Below are 20489 nucleotides of genomic sequence, written 5' to 3'. Positions count from 1 at the left end.
AGTAACAACCTGGATTAGGAACGTATAAAACATAATAGGAATACGAGTGGACACAGTTTGAAGAAACTGGGCAAGGGGAACAGAACTAGTATTGGAGAACAACTGACATACACACAGCTTTACAGACTGTAGTTCAGAAATTACACCTTAACCTTAGTACCTGCAAATAAGCAGTTTCAACAGACACACACTCCGACTTGGTGTAAATGAGGTGATAGGAATAGGAATACTGCTGTCATCCTATCACTCACTGTCCCCCCTCTCTGGGATCACACAACTAACACAGTTCTGCTGCACAAGGGCACGTTTTATGGACTGTTGTGCTGCCCCAGAACTCCAGCTCTATTTAAGAAGGTTGCAGCTGAGCTGAAGTGCAATGCAATGGCCAGCACCACTGTGGGGGAAGAGAGCAGGAGCCGCAGACCACCAGCTTTTTGTAAGCTTGTGCTGGCTTTCATAAAGCATATGATGGCATGCCTTTTATAGGATCAAACTAAATAACAACATTCTCTCTACATGGCAGAGAGAGTGCGTTAAACACACATCCATGTATCTATCACTACTCTGTCCTTCATAGTCCAGCAACGTGTTTATTCATCCTTCTATCAAAGTCCAAAATTGTATCCTTAGCTGTATCGAGAAGGAATAAATCTCAAAGGATGCTGCCCTGAATTCCTTGAAATGGCAGTTGCCACTGTTTGTCTGATAACGACTCATACACCAGTTGATGTGTCCAGAAGGGATCCAGAGAGAAACAATAAAGCAGAAGCCCGGAAACACAGTGCTCTCAATGCCAAACACAGGTTGATGGAGAAATCTTTCTGGACTGTGGTGATCAACTGAACCAAATTTATATCTAGTGGGTCTTCATTGTCCCTTATCAATAAAATCCCAAGTTCCATAAGCAGGCCTAAAAGAGCAATGGTTGGTGACCAGAACTTCACAGTCCAGCAAACTCTCAAGTAACACTCCAGATGCAGGGGAAAAGAGAACCTGGCCAAGACTGAAGAAAAGGACACAGGAATAATGGATGAAAGGATGAATGGATAAAGGGAAGAGGAACAGTTCTAAACATCTGGGGAAGACACTGATGCTTCAGCACGTGCACTGCCTTTGACGTGACGCAAGATGAGGGTATCTCATATTCACAGATCATAGAAAAATGAAGGAGCCTTAAAGCTCTTCATCACAATCCACACAGCACCAAGCCTGAAGGAACAATTCAGTTGAGACATCAGCTCTTTCAGATAAAATGCAGCTTACTCAACTAATCAGAGAGTTTTTCCCCAAACACAAGTGAGCAAAGCTTAATCAGGAACATAATGCCATGTGTGAAGGACATTTTGTTAAAAATACACTGCATGTACTGAAGAACTCTATTTTTTTCATATGATGTGACATATAACAGGCACTGAACCAAAACACCACAGAAGTACGTAGTTTATGTTATCTCGCTGGACTACCAAACATTTAACATTGAGAAAGTATTGCAGGTATATAGCAGAGGATTTCTAAATATTCCTTTACACTATTGCCACCATGACTGCTTTTCTTCCATGTTACCACAGCTGTTAAAAAGCTTTAATAGAGAGCTAATAACACAAGTCATCATAAACCACCTTAACCTCATTTGGAAAATATGTATAAGCTTTTTTGTTACTCCTTCTTCCCCGTCTTCTAATCAAGATCTCCATATTGAGCCCAGTTTGCCCAGTTTTGTGTTTTCTTAGCAGTATAAATTAGAAACAACTCTATTCAAGTCAATAAAATTACTCCAACATGAAAAAGGAATCATCCATCTGCAAAAAACAGTCTAACAGGTAATTTTCCACTGACAGCTCTTACCATAAAACACGTTACAGAGATTACTCTTTTATCTGACGCTGAAAGTAAACAATTAATGCAAAATGCACAATATCTGTAAAGGCACTATGTTCACTACTCGTGCCCTTTATATGTAATTATTTTCATCTTAGTAAGCAGACATTTAAGTAAGACTACCGTCAAGCTGTAGATGGAGCTTATTCATCATGCAAAACAGACAGCTGAACATGTCTATTTATTTATGCATTATTTTACCTTTTGTTCCCACCTTGGAAAGCATGTGGAATCTATGAGACATTTTCACGCATGATTTCTTGCAGAACATCAAGTCACCTTTTATGCCCTCAGGCAAACTTCTCCTACCTGATCTCAATAACTGTCCATATCAAAATTATTTTTCATACCTTGTGTAAGCAGCTGGAGGTTTCGGACTTCTTCTCTCACCTTCAGCTGAAGGACTTGCTGCAGAATGTGCTGTCGCAGGCTTTCCTGGGCAATGCCCATTCGTTCAAGCTTTTTGTCAGTAAGTCTCAGCAAAGCACGGCCTAGATGCAAAAGGTAAAAGGAAAAATCACTTAAGGATTTCCATTAATGCAATATTCTCACTCTGACAGGACTGTTTGCTACAGAAAAACCTCTCAGCCCTGAAATACCTCAGTCTGAAAGGTTACTGTTTCACCAGTTACGCACTTTGTTACTCTCAGAGACCTGTGTTCCACTCCTCCCTTCTCTTTTTGATTTTCTGTATTGCTTTGGTGCTTTGTGAGACATTTAAGCATGTAAAATAGGTATCTTGTGGCGTTTCAGGCAACAAATTGTTCTTAAGTGCCAGCTGGTCTCCCACAGGTAGGATGTCCCCTGTAAGTCTACAATTAGTCCAGGTGCCTAAATAAACCCTCACCTATTTTCAAGCATCTACATTACTGACAAGACACCACAAGTGAAAGTGAATTTTACCAATTTAATAAATTTAAGATATACTGAGGATGAATATTGTTGCAATTCCGATATGTCTATAGTGTAATAACACATTTCTCTGAAGGGCCCTGTATTTTGTGTTCCAGCCTTCCAAATCCCTCTCAACAGTAACTTATCACAGCAAAACTGAAAAAAAGAGCCAGAAATTTCCTTTCACGCTACCGGTTATACCTAAATCATTTCTGAAAAAAAGTGTTTGCCCCAAAATAAAAACACATTTGCCCAACTATAAGGAGCCTATGGTCTTTGCAGGCAATCACTCCTGGTTTGTGACTTATCTTCACCATTAGGGTAATGTTGAGCCACAATCCTACTCAGATTGTAGATGTTAAAAAAATGAAACAATCCACACTCCCCAGATCCTGCTAGTGGAACTCTGACTCCATCTTTTGGGCATCACTATGCTATAACTAAAGAGGAGGAAGGTGGCATGCTGGCTAAGCCAACACTAAGGAAGTTTTTGGACCAAGCAAAGAACCAAAGCATCAAGCAGAGCTTTACCTTAAGAAGAAACCCAAAACTTTTTTTAGTCTTCATCACTGCTGTGAGCTAGTGCAGGGAGGAGTGCCCTGCAGCCTTCTACTGACCCTTGATTGCCAGTATATGCATTTGCTATCCAAAGCTGCTCTGGCCAATACCACCAAATCCTACTGGAGCTACACTGATACTACCTTGGAAAATGACATGTTGTTTGGTTCACTTTTTTAAACACACTCAAATCTTTTTAATTATTAAAATTCTCTCCTATGATTTCTCAGGCTTTATTCTGAAACCAGAAGAAGAGAGTGAAGAGCAAGTTACTCCCTCTGCAACACAGCAGCCTCTGTGCTACCATTACTGTGGCCTCTGGATGAATGGTACAATTTAGCTCATTATAAATGGCTACTCAACATGGCAAGATAAGGCCCTTATTCCATCTCTTTCCTTGCAAAACAGCAATGAGCACAGAATTTTCATGATTATTTTAATTAAAAAATTTAAGATTAATGCCAAGAATTTAAAGGGGCACATAATACTTGCCCCAAACCAAGCAGTTAGTGGTATACCCTTCACTAACTGCTAGATTTCTCTCCCAAGCAGTTCTGTGAAGTGGTTAGTGGGTACAATGTCATGTAAAATACTGTGATATTGCTATTAATAAAGCTAGGTGTTATTGATCAGATAAAAAATTACAGGATTCATACACTTTCTGCCCTTCTATGTCTCTCAAGCACTACACACTAAGGAAGATGCCCTTTTGATTAAAAAAAAATCTTTCTTTGAAATCATAAACAAGAAGAATTCTATGGGTTAATGTAATAACAAAATATGGAAATCAGTCTCTTACAGATCAATGCCAGCTGTCCAGTTCCCCTGGTGAAACAGACAGTAATAATGACTTCAATTTTTATATCATCTTATCACACTAGAACATCTTAAAGCAATTTATAAAGGATGTACAGCAGTCCAAGAGTGTGGTCTGTAATGTCAATCTAACAACTGAAAGCAAACAAAAAATAAACAAGTCATCAGTTTAAAGAATGCCAACATGCATGTCATCTCAGGGCAGGGAGTCAGCAACAGTAATATGAAAGGACAGACAGAGGCTATGCATCTCATCCAGCACCCTCCATCTCTTTTGGCCATGGATATAGTAATTACTCTTTACTTCCTCTGGGCAACTCTTTATTTCACATTCAAATTGGTTTTCTACCCCAGTCACTGCCTTCGGAAGCTGAGTATGCACAAAAAAGAGATGTCTCTTTTGAGCTCCTGGCATGCCATTTCTTCTGTGACTTAGGCTTAAAGCACAATGGCATTGGGGAAAAATGGTCTTTGACTCATACTATCTGCAGCAGCTTGCACAAGTTGCCTTAAATTAACTCTCTCTTGAACCAAATCCAAGGTGGCATGATGAGGCAGTGATGGGGTAAGAAGGCAAACATCCAAATATGGCATTTCAAGGATGCAGTAAGTGACTTGAACTAAGAAAATTCAATCCTCCCCATACTTTCTTTTCCCTCAACACTCAGAACAACAACATCCAAGTCAGAACTGAAATATCTTTTTTTTTTTATTCTGGTACTAAGTCCAGCCTTTGAAATGGTATCAGTAATGCCTGGATCAGGCACTGAAGCCAATTAGTTACTACGGTCAAGGTCCTGACAATCAGCTAATGATTCTGGATGCTTCCATGTTTTGCTTCCTGTACTATACATATCTGAAAGAGTTTTCATTTGGTGCTAAGAATTCTGTAAGAATTATTGAACATTGAAACCAGTTGTCCAGAGAGATTGTGGAGTTTCCATCTTTGGAAACATTCAAAACCTGACCAGCAAGGTCCCTAAGCAACCTGCTATAGTTGCCTCTGCTTTGAGTAGGCAGTTGGGCTAGATGATCACCAGAAATGCCTTCCAACATCAGCTGTTCTGTGATTTTTTGAAACAACCTGTATGAAGGTTTGGCAAGCATCATGGTTAAAACAGCGAGACAGCTATACAGTAAAAATTGTGGATACATTTTTACTTTTCAGAGAGTCTGGACAAAACATCTTATCAAGAGCAGAACATGTAACAAATGTAACATTCCCTAAGAATGTATACTGATCTTTGCTTTGGACACAAGTAAAGGAACTTCACCTACACATCAGGAAAAATTCCCAGAATAACAGAACTGGCACTACCTCTTAGATGTAGCAGCTACATCTATAAAGGAGACCAGCAGATATTTTTTTAAGAGTACATTGACAAACAGAGTCATAAAGATCATAGTCACAAACACCTAGGCCTTGGTTCTAGCTAATTGAAGGCTGGAAACCAAATGCTTTAAAAAAACCCACAACGCCCTCAGTACCTGTAGGTATCTTTTAGCACCTAAACCGCAGCCCTCATACTCGGGACAGATCAGCCGTGGAATGTTCTGAGACACCCCAAGGGCAGCCACAAAACATAAAATACTTTCCAGCTTAATAATGGATTGATGGCCTAATTTTTTCTAATATGACTTAGCTGCTGCAGATCTCATTTGATCAAGCTGGGATTAGATGAAAATTTGAATGGAAGGAGAAACATTGCATGCCACAGAACATTACTATGAGTATAAGCATTGGTCCAATGAGGTTGTCATTGGCCCTAGAGCGAGGAATGTTGCAGTCTGCTGTACCTAACCCGAACCGCTCATACCTCCCTGCACTGGTGCAGCCTACTGCTCTTCCCTCTGAGCCTGTGAAGCTGCACCAACTGCCAGTTCACAGATGTCTAGAGGGACACCATGCGAGAAGCCTTGAAAGTACACTTGTAATGAAGGTGAATGAATAGGTAAGAAAGGACTTATTAAACATGTAGAAATGAGAGCAGATAGTTAATAAGAGGCTGGTCTCACTGACCAAAGCAAAACCCTGAAGAAAACTATGACTAATTTAAAGTTAATGAAAATCATAAACCACTAGTGGGAACAAATGATGTGTGTGAAATATGGCCAAGAAAGGTCATCTTGTCTCCTGATATGACAGGTATACCTGATTATCAAGACAAAAGATATTTAGTTTACTTACCATGGGACACAGAATCTAGGAAAGAAAGAACAGGGTGGAGAACAGAAAGACATTAAAAAATGCCCTAATGCCAGACCAACAGCTCACCCAGCCCTGTATTCAGAGTAGAAGTAGGAGATATATTTCAGGAGAGCTATTGGGAAGATACTTTCTGAAGTCATTCCCTTTGTACCGTGCCAGCATCCAGAACTGTTATACTAGGGTTATTAGAGAGTATGGCATTTTTAGCACCTACTTATTGTCCTGATGTCTATAAATTTATCTGATCTTCCTGATACTGTCTGCCTCTGCAGCCTCCTGGGCCAGAAAATTCCAGAAGCTCACTGCCCATTTTTCACTGTTTTATATTGATTTCTTACTAATTGCTTCAAGTGTTCTCTAGTTGTATTGCAGTATTTGGTTAACAGTTCAACGTTCAGCTTATCTGTTGCTTGCGTGATTTGTAAACTTCAGTCATGAATTTTGACTATACTTCTCGATAGATCCAGCTGACAAAGCTAGAAAAACAGGAACATGGGATTCACTAAGCCCCTATATTATGCAAGTTGAAAATTTTTTCAAGTTTATACTTAAATTCTGCAAATACCATTTTAAATTGTTGACACAACAGGATATTCTTTCTTAATTAATAATAATGTGCTTCTCTAGTTTTGTGGTAGAACAATTTCAAGCATATTGCTTTTGTATTTACCTCTTTAGTTCCACAAACATTCTTAATTCTAGTTCACTGGGGTTTTCTACTTGAAATAGCTTGATCACAGCTTTCTTCTTGCTTATATAGGCTGACTGTTGGCTACACTTCATTGCTTAAAAACAAGCCTCCTAGGACTTACCAAGTAGGACATTTCATGACAGAGACGCAAACATTAATATCATTGTTCAGAGGCGGCTGAGACACAAGTATAAAATTCTCATCATAGACTCAGGAAAGAAGAATTCAAACAAGCACAGGCAGAGAAAGGCTATGACTTCAAAGTGTGGAATGGTGAAATTATGAGACAAGGTAAGACAAAGTATAGTCACCTACAGAACTAAAATGACCTCACGATGGCAGTGGAGGGAGTTGAACATCAGGCAAAGAGGAGTATTAAACTAAGGAACTAAGCTGAAAAGAGAACAAATGGAGAATACAATTAAGGACAATGAGTTCAGAAACATCTTGTAAAAGAAGCACAAAGCATAAATCAATCAAATCTTCAGAGCAAACTTGATGTGACTTCATGACATTGTTCTTCATAACCCATCAGATCTTCTACAGTTCTAGATTTTCTGCATTCTGCGTGAGAATTTAAGAGCACATCCCTCCTTCTCATGCCAGTCTCACTACTAGGCAACCAGACGCATCAGCCACTTTGTCATCAATGTCTTGTGGCAAATCTATAGTTTTTCTTGCAAAACCATTAGATCTGGCTCATCTTAGTAATAATTTTAACCCCAATACTGGTACAAAGTCTTGGAAAACTGCAGTTTGCATTACCACCCTCTCGGGCCCACTTCAGCTATCTAATATCTCATTAATCAGGGAAGACTCCCTTGCTCAAAAAGTAAAAGCGGATTCATTTTTCATCAGACACACCATAGCAACAAACGCATTGTTGATCTACCTTCTAGCCTAATGGCAGGTGCCAGCCTAGACAAAGAAGAATTAGATCCCAAAATTGTTATTGGTAGCTGCCAGGTACTTCTGACATGACAAACAACTCTCAACTGGGGACCAGCTTAGACAGATAGGAGACACAAGGGATACTGCTGTGGAAATAAAGCAGAGAGGACAATAGTTTCTAATGACAGGGACCAGAAGGAGCAAAGAAGACTATTTAACCTTGAGGAATGTCAGAGATCTCCAACTGAGACAGTTCTCCAACATCAGAGCCTGCGTTCTTGTGCTTTCTCATACTGTTAAACAAATGCAACAAACCTCTGTGGAGCTGTAGGAATTACTTTCTGGTAAGCCACAGGAACAGGAGAGGCCTGTATGTCTCCAGTGGAAGTGCAGGAAAGCACAGGAAGGTATTTACTTGTGTATCAAATTAGCTTTGGACACACTTACATTCATTATTATCAGAGAAGAATAAAATGATTTTATGGCTTTTTCTCATTCATTATTTTCTGGATCTGGATGAGGCCAGCTCTACAGTAAAGTTTCTCAAAGAAAACACTGTCATACTAGTCAATTAATGAATGATCAAACTCAGAAAAGCAGCTATGTAAACAAAGGCACTTTCTGAATATTATCTGCATCCTTTGTTTTCAAATCATGTCTGTTTATAGTTCTGACAAGAGGAAGTGGTGACTATTGTTACTGCTGCCACTAAATCTACAATAAAACCTGTTTATTTCCATAAACCTCTCTCAGGTCACAGTCCTTTTGCACCATTCTGCCCTTCCTCCATACTTCTGAACCACAAGCATGAACAGGATATGAAACAAAATGAACTCAACACAGGCTTTAACTTAGTTGCATTTTCAAATACAAAATTAGCAACAACTGCGACATTACTTTGTTTCTAAATCTGTTTGTTTCTGACAAACTTTACTAAGTGGTCAGTAATACAGCTGTGAAGCTATTTAACCCCAGTTAGTTTGGTGTAACTTCCTCTCACTTTAGCACTGCCTTTCCTAATTCCCTCTATACTCCATCAAATAACGCCATTATTTTCTCTTCTCTTAATTCTGACACAATCCTTTGAGCTATGTATTTCCTGCTCAACAATGGTCTCCAAAAATGCACCAAGTTAGAGGTTGCCTTCCTGGCACTTGGTTCTTCCTTGGCTCGTTCCGAAGACCTCTCCCAGCTAGCTACCCCAGCTGCTTCTCCCCACTCACAACCACCTTTGGGGCTCCTATGCCCTGCTACACAGGCTCAAGCATGTCCATCTGCTCAGTCACAACGAAGTTGAATTTATGCTAATAAATGAAAACAACAAACCTGCAGTACAGGTGAAGTCATGTAAAAATACTGACAGACAGTGGGGACTGCATTTTAAAAGTTCCCATACTCTCTCCCTGGTAGATACTTTCTTCCAGCCAAGCAGCTCAAAACACGCCACGTGTCTTGAAAAGTTATGCTAAAGACAAAAATTGCTCTCCAGAAGTGAGTCTCCTGACTCCTAACTCCTATAAATACAGCAAGCAATTCCTGCTCCTTGACTCATCCACACATTTTCAAGAAAGTATTTAATTGTACACTTTAATTGTGTGGGAGCAACCACACATCCTTATATCGCACAATCGTTTAGGTTGGAAAAGATCTTTAAGATCACCAAGTCCAACCGTTAATGCAGCACTGCCAAGTCCGCCACTAAACCATGTTCCTAAACCCCATGTAAAAAAGCATCTTGTAAAAAACTCCAGGGATGGTGACTCCACCGCTTCCCTGGGCAGCCTGTTCTAATGCTTGACAACTCCATCAGTGAAGAAATTTTTCCTAATATCCAATCTAAACCTCCCCTGGTGCACCTTGAGGCCATTTCCTCTCATCCCATCACTTGTTCCCTGGGAGAAGAGACCGACCCCCCCCTGCCTACAGCCCCCTGTCAGGGAGCTGCAGAGAGCGACAAGGTCCCCCCTCAGCCTCCTTTTCTCCAGGCTGAACACCCCCAGCTCCCTCAGCCGCTCCCCATCAGACTTGTGCCCCAGCCCCTTCCCCAGCCCCGTTGCCCGTCTCTGGACACGCTCCAGCCCCTCCGTGTCCCCCCTGCAGTGAGGGGCCCAACACTGAACACAGGGTTCCAGGTGCCGCCTCACCAGTGCCCAGTGCAGGGGGACGGTCACTGCCCTTGTCCTGCTGGCCACACGACTGCTGATACAAGCCAGGATGCTGTTGGCCTTCTGGGCCACCTGGGCACACTGCTGGCTCATGCCCAGCCGGCTGTCACCCAGCACCCCCAGGCCCTTTCCCACCAGGCAGCTTTCCAGCCGCTCTGCCCCAAGCCTGTAGCGCTGTGTGGGGCTGGTGTGACCCAGGTGCAGGACCCGGCACTGAGCCTGGTTGAACCTCATACAACTGGCCTTGATCCATCGATCCAGCATGTCCAGATCCCTCTGCAGAGCCTTCCTGTCCCCAAGCTGATCAACACTCCCTCCAGCTTGGTGTCCTCTGCAAACTTCCTGAGGGTGCACTTGATACCCTCATCCAGATCATTGATAAAGATAGTAAACAGAACTGTTACAGATACGTAACAGCCTTAGTTATCAAATTTTGAATCAATTACCCTAGTGTCTAATGATTTACAGATATATTACAAAATAACTTTATTCTAAGACAATAATCGTTCTATACAGAGAAGGGAAGGGGTTAATGAGAAATTGAGCATCATGATTACTGGAAGTGGTTCAGTAAGTAATTTACTGTACTGATGGGAACTATATTGATTCCTTACAAGTCTTGAGTAAAAGACTGTTAGACAGTCCTGGTTTTCAGCTGAACATATTCAGGACCTGATGATTTTAATAGGAGGAAATAGTAATAACTTGAATTCCCCTCTGAAATATAAATTCAGACACAAATCATATTACACCACTTTTTAAATGTACTGTAAAATGTGAGACAACCATTTTTAGTGCTCTCAGGAAGGACCCAATAGGACCCACAAAGTAAATTAAGGATAAATGTAAACCTTTAGCAGGCAGTCTATAAATCCCCATTGTGTGTTGTATATACGTTTGCCAACCTACTTCCTGGCCGTACAAAATTATATATTATCTACAGCTATAAATAAAGATATAAAGACACATAATAATGGAGTTCTATTAAATTGCACATCATATTTTTTAAGAAATAAAATCCAGGACTATTGTTTTCTGGTATCTCTGTGCTAGATTTATGCCCCCCCTATTCAAATAAACAACCTCAAGGTCTTTTTTGTTTGTGATGGAGCCAGTGAATATGTCAACGCCTTTGATTTTGTCCACCATCAGCAGGACACACAGTTCTTCAATACCTAGTTAATCTAATGTCGCTCAGTGTGCAACCCATTACATATCCCATTTCTTTATTAATTAAAAAAAATCACATTAGATCATGCCTGCTGGCAAAACTCCTGTTAATTTATTCAGGGGTAAACACAGATTCATCTATTATAATGCACAGCTTCTACAGAGAGATTAAGAAAGGAAAAGCAAATTTGGAAACCATTAGAATCAACTGAACTCTTTACAGCAAACTCACACAAGAGCCTTTCCTGTAACTCCTAATGGTGGACCTTACAAAAATAAGTTTTCTTCCAGAAAAAAAAAAAGATCATTTATTACCCCAAGAAAAATAACCACACACACGGGCACACAAAAAAACCAAACACTCATTCTTGGAAGTGGCCAGCCCGACTGGAAATGGGAAATCCTTGAAATCGCACAGAAGACTGTTTACCTTCTGACATTTCTAAAGCAAAAGGGGTTCTGCAGTTCTGCCTAGAAATAGAACAGGTGTGTGCATCCAGCAAAGGAGGCAAGCCCTGTGAAGTACAGGTGAATTAAAAAAAAAAGCTGCCATTTAATTCAGTGAGGAAGAACACCTGCTCCTATCACAGACAAATGTACCCACTGAGCAATTGGAACTGCACTAGTAGGAAATATGTGGCTAAAGACCAGGCTCTGGGAGTGTCCTTCCCCCATCCAAGGGACAGAAATTGTCAGTAAATATTGCTGCTTGCTCTAATTTGCTACTAATCAATCCAGTCAATAACCCAAAGGTGCTACACCACAAAATACACACCAAGGACACAATTCTTCAGCATGCAATATACGGAAGGATGAGGAAAGACAATCTGTTCATAAGCAATATCTTCCATGTTTTCGTGATGCCTCGAAAGGTGATCTTGTGGGCCATTTCACTCATTCTGTGATGCTGGGGAAAGCTGTCCATTCTTCCTCCTGATTGCTCTAACCTCTGTACAACACGCAGGCAAAAGCCTACACAAAGAAGCAGTATTTGGAACATATTTAATTCATTTTCTGAGTTTATTTTAATTCCTAACTTGTGGGAAGCAAGGAGGACCTACATAATGTAACCAGACAGCTTACTGTACTGGACTACAAAAGCTCTGTGGCACATCATAGGTTCCAGTGGACCAGAATTTGAGAAGGCTTCCAATCACTGCTTTGTTAAAAAAAAAAAAAGAACAAAATTAAAATTTTATTAAATATCAAAATAAGCTTTCATATCCCATTGCTTAAGTACATTCAGTGTTACATTTCCGAATCTGTACCCCGGCTCCCTCCTGCCCATGTTGTTATCTCCAAGCAGCTTTCGGTGGTGCTTTCTTCCATGCCTGTACCAGCTTTACGTTTCATTTTTTGATTAAAAAAAAGAGAATGAGGAAGGTTTTGTGTTAATAATTCATGTTAGTAAAAATGGAAAATTAAAAGCAGCATGCTTGTAGGTTAAGCATTGTAGACTGTTTCAGCTCTCCTAACCTGAAGGAAGAATCAGCCACATCTCTCCTGATGCACTTTTGGTTCTACCGTTTCTCCTCGGGTGCTTGAACTAGAAGCCTGGCACTTGTCAAGCTGCACACACCACCTCTGATGAACCCTTAACTTACAGTTAACTTACAGTTACACTGGCAGTTTTATAACTTAGGGGAAGGTAATCTTTCTATTGTAAGAGTTACCTCTACTCAAGTATATGCAGTCTTACAGACACTAGTCTGTTGCTTCATTGCTGGTACAACAAACTTTGCTGAGCTCCTTTGCATTTTTTCCAGCCTTTATTACTGTGAGAATAATCAGGACATAAGGATTTTATTCTGCTGGCCTATTCCTCCTATTTAATACTTACACTCAGTCTGTAGAAGACTGTGAGACCACGGTCATTTTGGATCATAAATAAAACAGATACCTAAGCAATGACTTGCTGTACCTACTTTGTAAGCTGCTCCCTGTAGCAGAATCCAGACCTTGTTGTTTGAAATTCTGCCTTCTCTTACTCCATGCATTTATGACTTAACAAGGCTTCACCATGCATACAGAAGCAGGAATAATAATAATAATAATAATAACAACAACAACAATGTAACACTAATGTACAGGAACCTTACCAAAGGCTGCAGCCTGGCACTGTGGTCCAAAGCATGCAGCCTAGACCCCAGCTCTGGCTTGGGTCTCACTCTCCCAAGGAAAAATAAAAGCTCATTTTCCCCTACAAGGTGCCGGAGGGCAGGAAGACGTGTTACCTTTTTTATACAAATAACTACAACAGCTAGGAGCAAATGAACTCTCCCAAAAAGAGGGAGATGCCCCATCTCCAAACTCTCAGGGGAATGTGCTGAAGCCCAGCTTCTCCTCCAAGCCAGGAGCCTCAAGACTCCCGAGGAAATGCTGCGCTGACCTTGCTGCAATGCACTCAGGAACCTGTACTCGAGATGCAAGGGGGCAAACCTCTGCCAGCTCCCAGCCTGTTTCCCAGACCAGACACAGAGAACCCACTCCAGCCCCTGGGGAAGTGTCCTGGCAGCAGCATTACACAACCCTCCCCTCCCTGTGCACCAGGGGAAGCACCAACTGCCCAAGCAGGTGGTTAGCTTGGAGGCAGAATCTAAAAGCCCTCCAGCTGAGCGCGGAAGCCAGACTTACTTTCCCTTCTACTTTTCTGCTCAGAGTGGGACAATTTTGGGTGTGCATAAGGAAGCAACTCCAGGCACTGGGGTAAACTCATGGCTAAAATAAAAAGGTAACTAGAATGTTCAGACGCCTCCAGGCTTTTTCAGCAACCACACAAGGGACTGTTCTGGGTGAGCGTGCAGGAGTTCAGTTTGCAATCCAGGGCGTCGCACCAAGATCCTGTATTAGTCATAATGCGATCTGTGCATGTCACTCACTGCCTGGCTGCTCAGCAGCCGATGCCTAGAAAGGAGCATGGCAGCAAAGCAAGAATATAACAACACTTCTCCAAAATACTCTCTCAGCCTCCAAAAGCTTGTAGTTTAGGGACTAATTAACAAAGCTAGAGTTGGCTAATTTGAGCTACAGCTGAGCCTTTAGGTCAGCGGATGTTTTCTAGTGACTACAGCAATACTTAGAGCTGCTTGTGAGAGGGATCTCACCAATATCTTAAAATGGCAGAACAATTCTCCCATTCCCAATGTGATTTGATCTAGCAGGAAGAGGCAAAACAAGAAATAAGTGCTGCAAGGTAAAGCTAAACTAATTAAAATGAGAAAATAGTTCAATAATGATGCTGATTCACATCTAGCAGTGAAATGGGTGAGTCTCAGGTCCTTGCAGTCTTCAAGTGAAGATTTTGGAAGAGACAGTTCAGAGAAGTTCAGGTTATTGGGGCCTGTACAAGAGGGAAGCAGTAGTACCAGGGGGCTGTTTACCTCTGCGTGAGAGCCAGCATTCCAAAAGGCCTTGGAAAAAAGTGTGGGAAAGAGGAAGAGGAAGAAAAAGAAAATTATATAAACCGAACAAGTACTAGTAAACTCCCAAACTTCAGGAAATCGTGGTGTGTTTTTTTTTTTTTTTAACTTTATACTAAATTGTCTTTCTGATACCTTCAGTGGGTTTTCTTTCTATTATAATTTTTTTTTCTGTTTCAGAGTCTGCATCACTTCAGAACAGCAAACGTTAAAGCACTGTATTATGTATGAATCTTTATTTACATGTTGTTTTTAAGAAAGAGTATATGGAAAGGACACATTTGAACACATGACATGATCCACCTTTAAGTCTTTTTGTTAGAGGCACTGAGTTGCACAAACACTAATCAACCAATAAAACCAGATTAGAGAAAAGCAACAACTGTGGCTTGTGAATGTACTATAACACTTACCCACAATTTGCATATAATAATTTATACAGAGGCAGAAGACTGGAAACTATCATCACAGAAATTTCCTATGGTAATACTGAAGACTAGTTCTCTAAGCGGACCAAGAGAGCAGATGACACACTGTTTAAGCACAGTGCTTTCACTTACAGGATATGCACTAGGTATCAGGGACACACTGGTTAGGTCTAGGGACAGATACCTTCCTGGTGCAAAAAGTGACTATTCTGACATGTTCACTGAAGATGCCTCCACTCGTGACACAGCTCAGGCACAAATATACTGGTTTACATGCACACAGAGGACAGAGAAAAGAAATACATCATTTTCAGCCTGGCAAAACTTTCCTAAATGATCAGAGTCTACAAAATGTTTTCTGAGTACTAACACTGAGCCACAAATTTAATCCTTAGTCAAGTACTAAATTGTTTATCTTCATCCCCATTCATTAGCTTGCAATCAGTCTTCAATACAAAAGCCAAATCATTTTAGGATTAGTTTCAAATGTAGATTTGGTTATGCATGCAATACAGTTTCTTGTTTCTACATAATAAACATTTAGGCTTAACACTTATTCCTGGGATGTAGACACGTGTCTTGTGAAACTTGCAGAAGTAACAATATTCACGTAGCTAGCTCTGACTAGCAGCAATACAAACCCAAAAAGCAACAACAGATACTAAGAAATTATTTACTTAATTTTCCAGTGTATAATTAAAATTCTAAACCAAATATCCTGATCTGTAAATACTCCTTGCTCAATTCACTTGTATATCTTCTGTTACGTTCTCTGAGTCCTCTTTGCAATACACATTGTGCTTGGTTCTCCTGATCAGTGTTTTTCTGTCTTCTTCCCATTGGAATAAGTTATTTTCTGCAGTTTTCTCAGACTGCAAAGCTTCCCTGGTTAAGGAATATGTTGCACACCACACGAACACTGACAGTGTGAAATCCGGTTGATACCCCAGAAGTAAATCAGCTGGATGGTAAGTAGGATCACAGCTGTCTATAGATTGAAGTATCAACTACAAATCCTTCAGCACAGTTGCATGAGCTGATCTAAATCGAGTTATTTCTAGTCTGTTCCCAAGCAATTTTCTGCTGATCTTTGAAGGTGGGCAGGACAAGATTCTTTCTGCAACATACGGAGAGTCATGGGCACTCCCAGTCACGTCTTCAAGACCTTGTATCTGCCCTCAGCAGCCAGGTGCTACTTAAACGATAAGGAGATCACATAAAGTCCATTCATAGTAGTGTAGGAAACATTTTTGTTATTCAGAGAGCAAGAAAAGGACCGGGGGGTACCAAGCTGAACATAAGCCAGCGGCCTGTCCTTGCAACAAAGAAGGGCAACAGCGGGTCAAGGGAGGTGATCCTTCCCCTTTACTTGACCCTGGTGAGACCACAGCTGAAGTACTGTGTCCAGTTCTGGGATCCTCAGTACAAGAGAGACATGGACATACCACAGCAAGTCTAGCAAAGGGCCAAGAAGATAGTTAATGGATTGGTGTATCTGTCAGATAAGGAAAGGCTGAGAGCGCTGAGGCTGCTCAGCCAGTAGAAGAGGAGGCTCAAGGTGGAGCTTTTCAAAATGTGCAAATACCTGATGGGAGGAGTAAAGACAGAATGGCCACAAACCAAACCACAGCAAGTTCCATTTAAACTTAAAGAACCTTTTTTATCATGAGTGTGTTTGAATGCTATAACACGTGTTCAGAAATGTGGCAGAGTTTTCGTTCTTGGAGATACTAAAAGCTGACAGGACACAGCTCTGGACAACCTGCCCTAGCTGACCCTGCTTTGAGCAGGGCTGCCCTGGTTTCGGCTGGGATAGTTATTTTTCTTCTCAGTGGCTAGTGCAGTGCTGTGTTCTGGATTTGGTGTGGGAAGAGTATGGTCGGGGACTTTTGGATTTCTCAGGCCTTGCTGGTGGGAGGGCTGGAATGGCACGGGAAGCTGGGAGGGGACACAGCCAGGTCAGCTGGCCTGAACTAGCCAAAGAGGTATCCCACACCATGGCACGTCATGCTCAGTATATAAACTGGGGCGGGTAGGTGTTGGCCAGGGCTGCCGATCATTGCCTGGGGACTCGCTGGGCATCGGTCAGTGGGCGGTGAGCAGCTGTATTGTGCGTCACCAGTTTTCTCCCTTCCCTTTGGATTTCATTCCTCTCCCCTTCTCCCTCCCGTTCATTATAACTGTTATTGTTATTATTGTTCTTTTGCTTTTATTTTATCTCAATTGTTGAACTGTTCTTATCTCAACCCTCGAGTTTTACATTCCTTTCTGATTTTCCTCCCCAGCCCTCTGGGTGAGAAGAGAGTGAGCGAGCAGCTGCACGGCACTTAATACCAGCTGGGGTTAAACCACGACAAAAGGGCTGGACAAGATGACCTCCAGACTGCCTTCCAAGCTCAATGACTCTTGATCCTATTCCACGAAGGTACAAAGCAGCAAATTGGCTGCCTGAACTTCAATAGAGTCAGAGAGGTCACAATTAGCAACTACTGAATACAAGAGTCTTACATAATTTGTATATCAATATATTCAATTGAAATGTGCACACCAAGGAGACAGGTGAAAAAATACCTAGCTACCTGGCACCTCCCTTGAAATTGTTTATATACTAGTGTATACCACCTGCAGTATCCCTCAGTAGAAGCATCCAGACATTGGACTTCTCTAAAGGAAATGTTGTAACAAGAAATTTTATAAAGGCAGAAGGATGGGAGCTATTAAGCATGTAGAACATGGAGGTTTTCAGCCCTTTGAAGTTCCCCTGATCTTGCATACTCTGAAAACAGGGCTGTGGCTAGTTTCAAAAATGTGCATTCTCAGCCACTGTCCATTCCAGTAAATTAAAGAGTGTCGCTGTTGCCTAGGCACTGGAACTGTCATTTGTACTATCAAATCACCCCAACGATTCCTGGGATGTTTCTGGCCTGGATCACTTAACATTCCCCCAGAAACTCCCAGGTATACCTCAGGAATGAGGACAGACTGGGTCATTCCCCATAGACGGTGTGAACACAGACATCTTGTCCTGAAGAGTAAAAGCCTTTAGCAGCATGAGCACAAGACAGGCCTTACTAAGATGTTTGAGAAAGCATCACTGACATCAATACGGCAACATTACAGAACCACAAGTTCTGCTGGCAAAACCCAACCAAGCTCTAGTGAAATAGTACATGTGCTACATCAGGGTGTGTTCAGTCTTAAACAAAGAGGACTTCAGGATTTGTTGTCTCTTCCTGAGAAGTAAAAGCATAAGCTGGTTTCTCAGAAATCAGAGGTTCAACGGTGAGACAAAATTATTTCCTCCCTTGTGAATCCTGTGTATCCATTGGCACAAGTCAGAGCAGCTGGAAAGAATTTCTTCCACTGTTCCTTACCTGTTGTAAACAAATAACTTAGTTCTCTCAACAGTGGAAATGAGGAAAAGCAATAGGAAAGAGATGTTTGCTTCAGTTTTTAACGACTATGGCAATTTATTTAGATTTAATTTTCACTTCTAGGCATTTGAAGGATTCTGCTGTTTTCAGACCTATCTCAGCTCTTACTTATGCCACAAGAGAAAGGTGTTCCAACATTTCCGAACACTGGAAATAGGGAGGAGAAAAAGAAGAGGTGTAAATGACTGGGATACTGTGTTTGAGGAAAGCAACAACACATTTCCTCAAGAAATGCTGTTTCTGTGAAGTTCTGTAAGAGACAACGTGTGAAAAAGAGCCCAAAAAGCAAGTCCAATTTTGGATTACCTCCAAAGGTCAATGTGCTGCATACCACATTGTGGAAGTCAGAGGAGCTGTCAAGGATTTTTACACATACGTTCTGCCTGATTCATATAACCATTAATTATAGTTGTAGGGGTATGCCTGTGCCAGTTCATTTGCATTTCTTGGGCACACCCTTAATGTGTTCTGCAATTCTGACCTCTTAAGCCAGTACCGCTTCTGAAACACTATCTGGTCACATAGAAAAAATGCTAACAAATACTGGTCTCCTCCCACCTGCAAGCACAATTAGACTGCCCAGACTCCACAGGAACAGCTTTAAAGCAAGGGCAATAAGAGCATCTGAGAAAGAAAGGAAGACTAACAAAAATCTGGTACTTCTAAAGATAGTTACCAGGTTTGGGCCTTTACCTAAGAACAATAATTAATGGGATAAGATATCATTCCAGACTGGCAATAAACACCATGTGATAAAAGTAAATCACCTTTCTGCAACTGTGCAGGCTGACCACCTTTTGCAAAGTAACTTCCCCAGTATGGGATAGCACCTTCTTGTTGCTAGACAAGAGCCTCCTGCTGTTGCAGACTGGCTGCATAGTAGCAGAGAGCTACGGGGCTGCTGTAACAGAAACATGCACAGATATCAAGAAAACTACTCTGCTGTCACAGAGGTGGTCAATATGAAGACAGTTACTAATAGTTTGTACTGTTAGGGCTCCTGATTGGTACAAAGCTGTTAATAAGAAACATTCTTATTGCCACTTCCCACTCTAAGTTTTGAGATTCACCGCAGATATTTTCATCAGGCTTTAAAGTAAAATATACTGACACTATAAGAGGTTTACCTGGAGAGATGATGGAAGAGGTTAGATACAACCACAATGCCAAGATTTTAGAAAGGTCCTGACTTACATCCACACACATGCTGACAACAGGAACATTTGCATCTATAGACACTGGAGGATCTCCAGAGATGAGTCCTGACTTGCAGCATTTTACAATTGCCAGCCATTCAATGCACTCCCCAAGCTTGCAAAACCTTTCACTAAACACTTGCCTAGAAAAGAGAATCAACTCAAGTCTGCCTTAAGAAGTCCCAGAATGATTGAGGGAAATGGCTTCTAGAGAGCTGAAGAATAGATCAGTGCCCAGCTAACCAGGCTCTTAAAATGGAAATGTTTCTTGCTACGATTGACTTCTGCAATGCAATGCAAGAGTTTTCTGAAAGCAAGACAGACCTGCACTTCAATATGGAGTATCAGATAATCTCAGTTATGTGAAACAGCCTCTATGAAATGAAGCAATTTGAAAGAGAGAGACTCTTATTTCAAATCCAGGAACAGTTTGTGGGAAAACCATGTGCTTAGATAAGAAATTTTACTTGTGTGTTAAAGCAAAATATTGCCCATATACATTTACCTGCTTCAGGGTGATCTCATAAGTGAGGCATTCACAGTCTTATTCATAATTTCTATCTTCAGTTTTAATAAACTCTTTATTACAAAGTTATTTTCACATAGCCCTTGTTCTGAATTTGTTGTAAGACCTGCTTGGATGTTATGGCAGTAGTGCTTCAAAACAGGAAGAGAAGAGTATAAAGCCATCCAATGACAAATGCAATGAAATTTAAGGATATTATTTATTATTTTTAATA

The 20489-nt window shown here is 41.2% G+C and overlaps 1 protein-coding gene across 5 annotated transcripts in view; it reads right to left on the bottom strand.

Moving 5' to 3' along the window:
* The window catches only part of SAMD12 (sterile alpha motif domain containing 12), a 178758-nt gene that overhangs the window by 90472 nt on the left and 67797 nt on the right, over positions 1 to 20489 (bottom strand). For all 5 annotated transcript variants that reach the window (XM_056331781.1, XM_056331782.1, XM_056331784.1 and 2 more), the window contains exon 4: positions 2229 to 2369. In XM_056331781.1, the coding sequence (XP_056187756.1) occupies positions 2229 to 2369 (141 nt within the window). The remainder of the gene's footprint in view (positions 1 to 2228; positions 2370 to 20489) is intronic.

This window comes from Falco biarmicus, chromosome 3 (genome assembly GCF_023638135.1).
Source record: "Falco biarmicus isolate bFalBia1 chromosome 3, bFalBia1.pri, whole genome shotgun sequence".
NCBI classification, from domain to species: domain Eukaryota; kingdom Metazoa; phylum Chordata; class Aves; order Falconiformes; family Falconidae; genus Falco; species Falco biarmicus.
The sequence above is the reverse complement of the archived record's forward strand: the minus strand, read 5'-3'. Positions and strand labels throughout refer to the sequence as shown.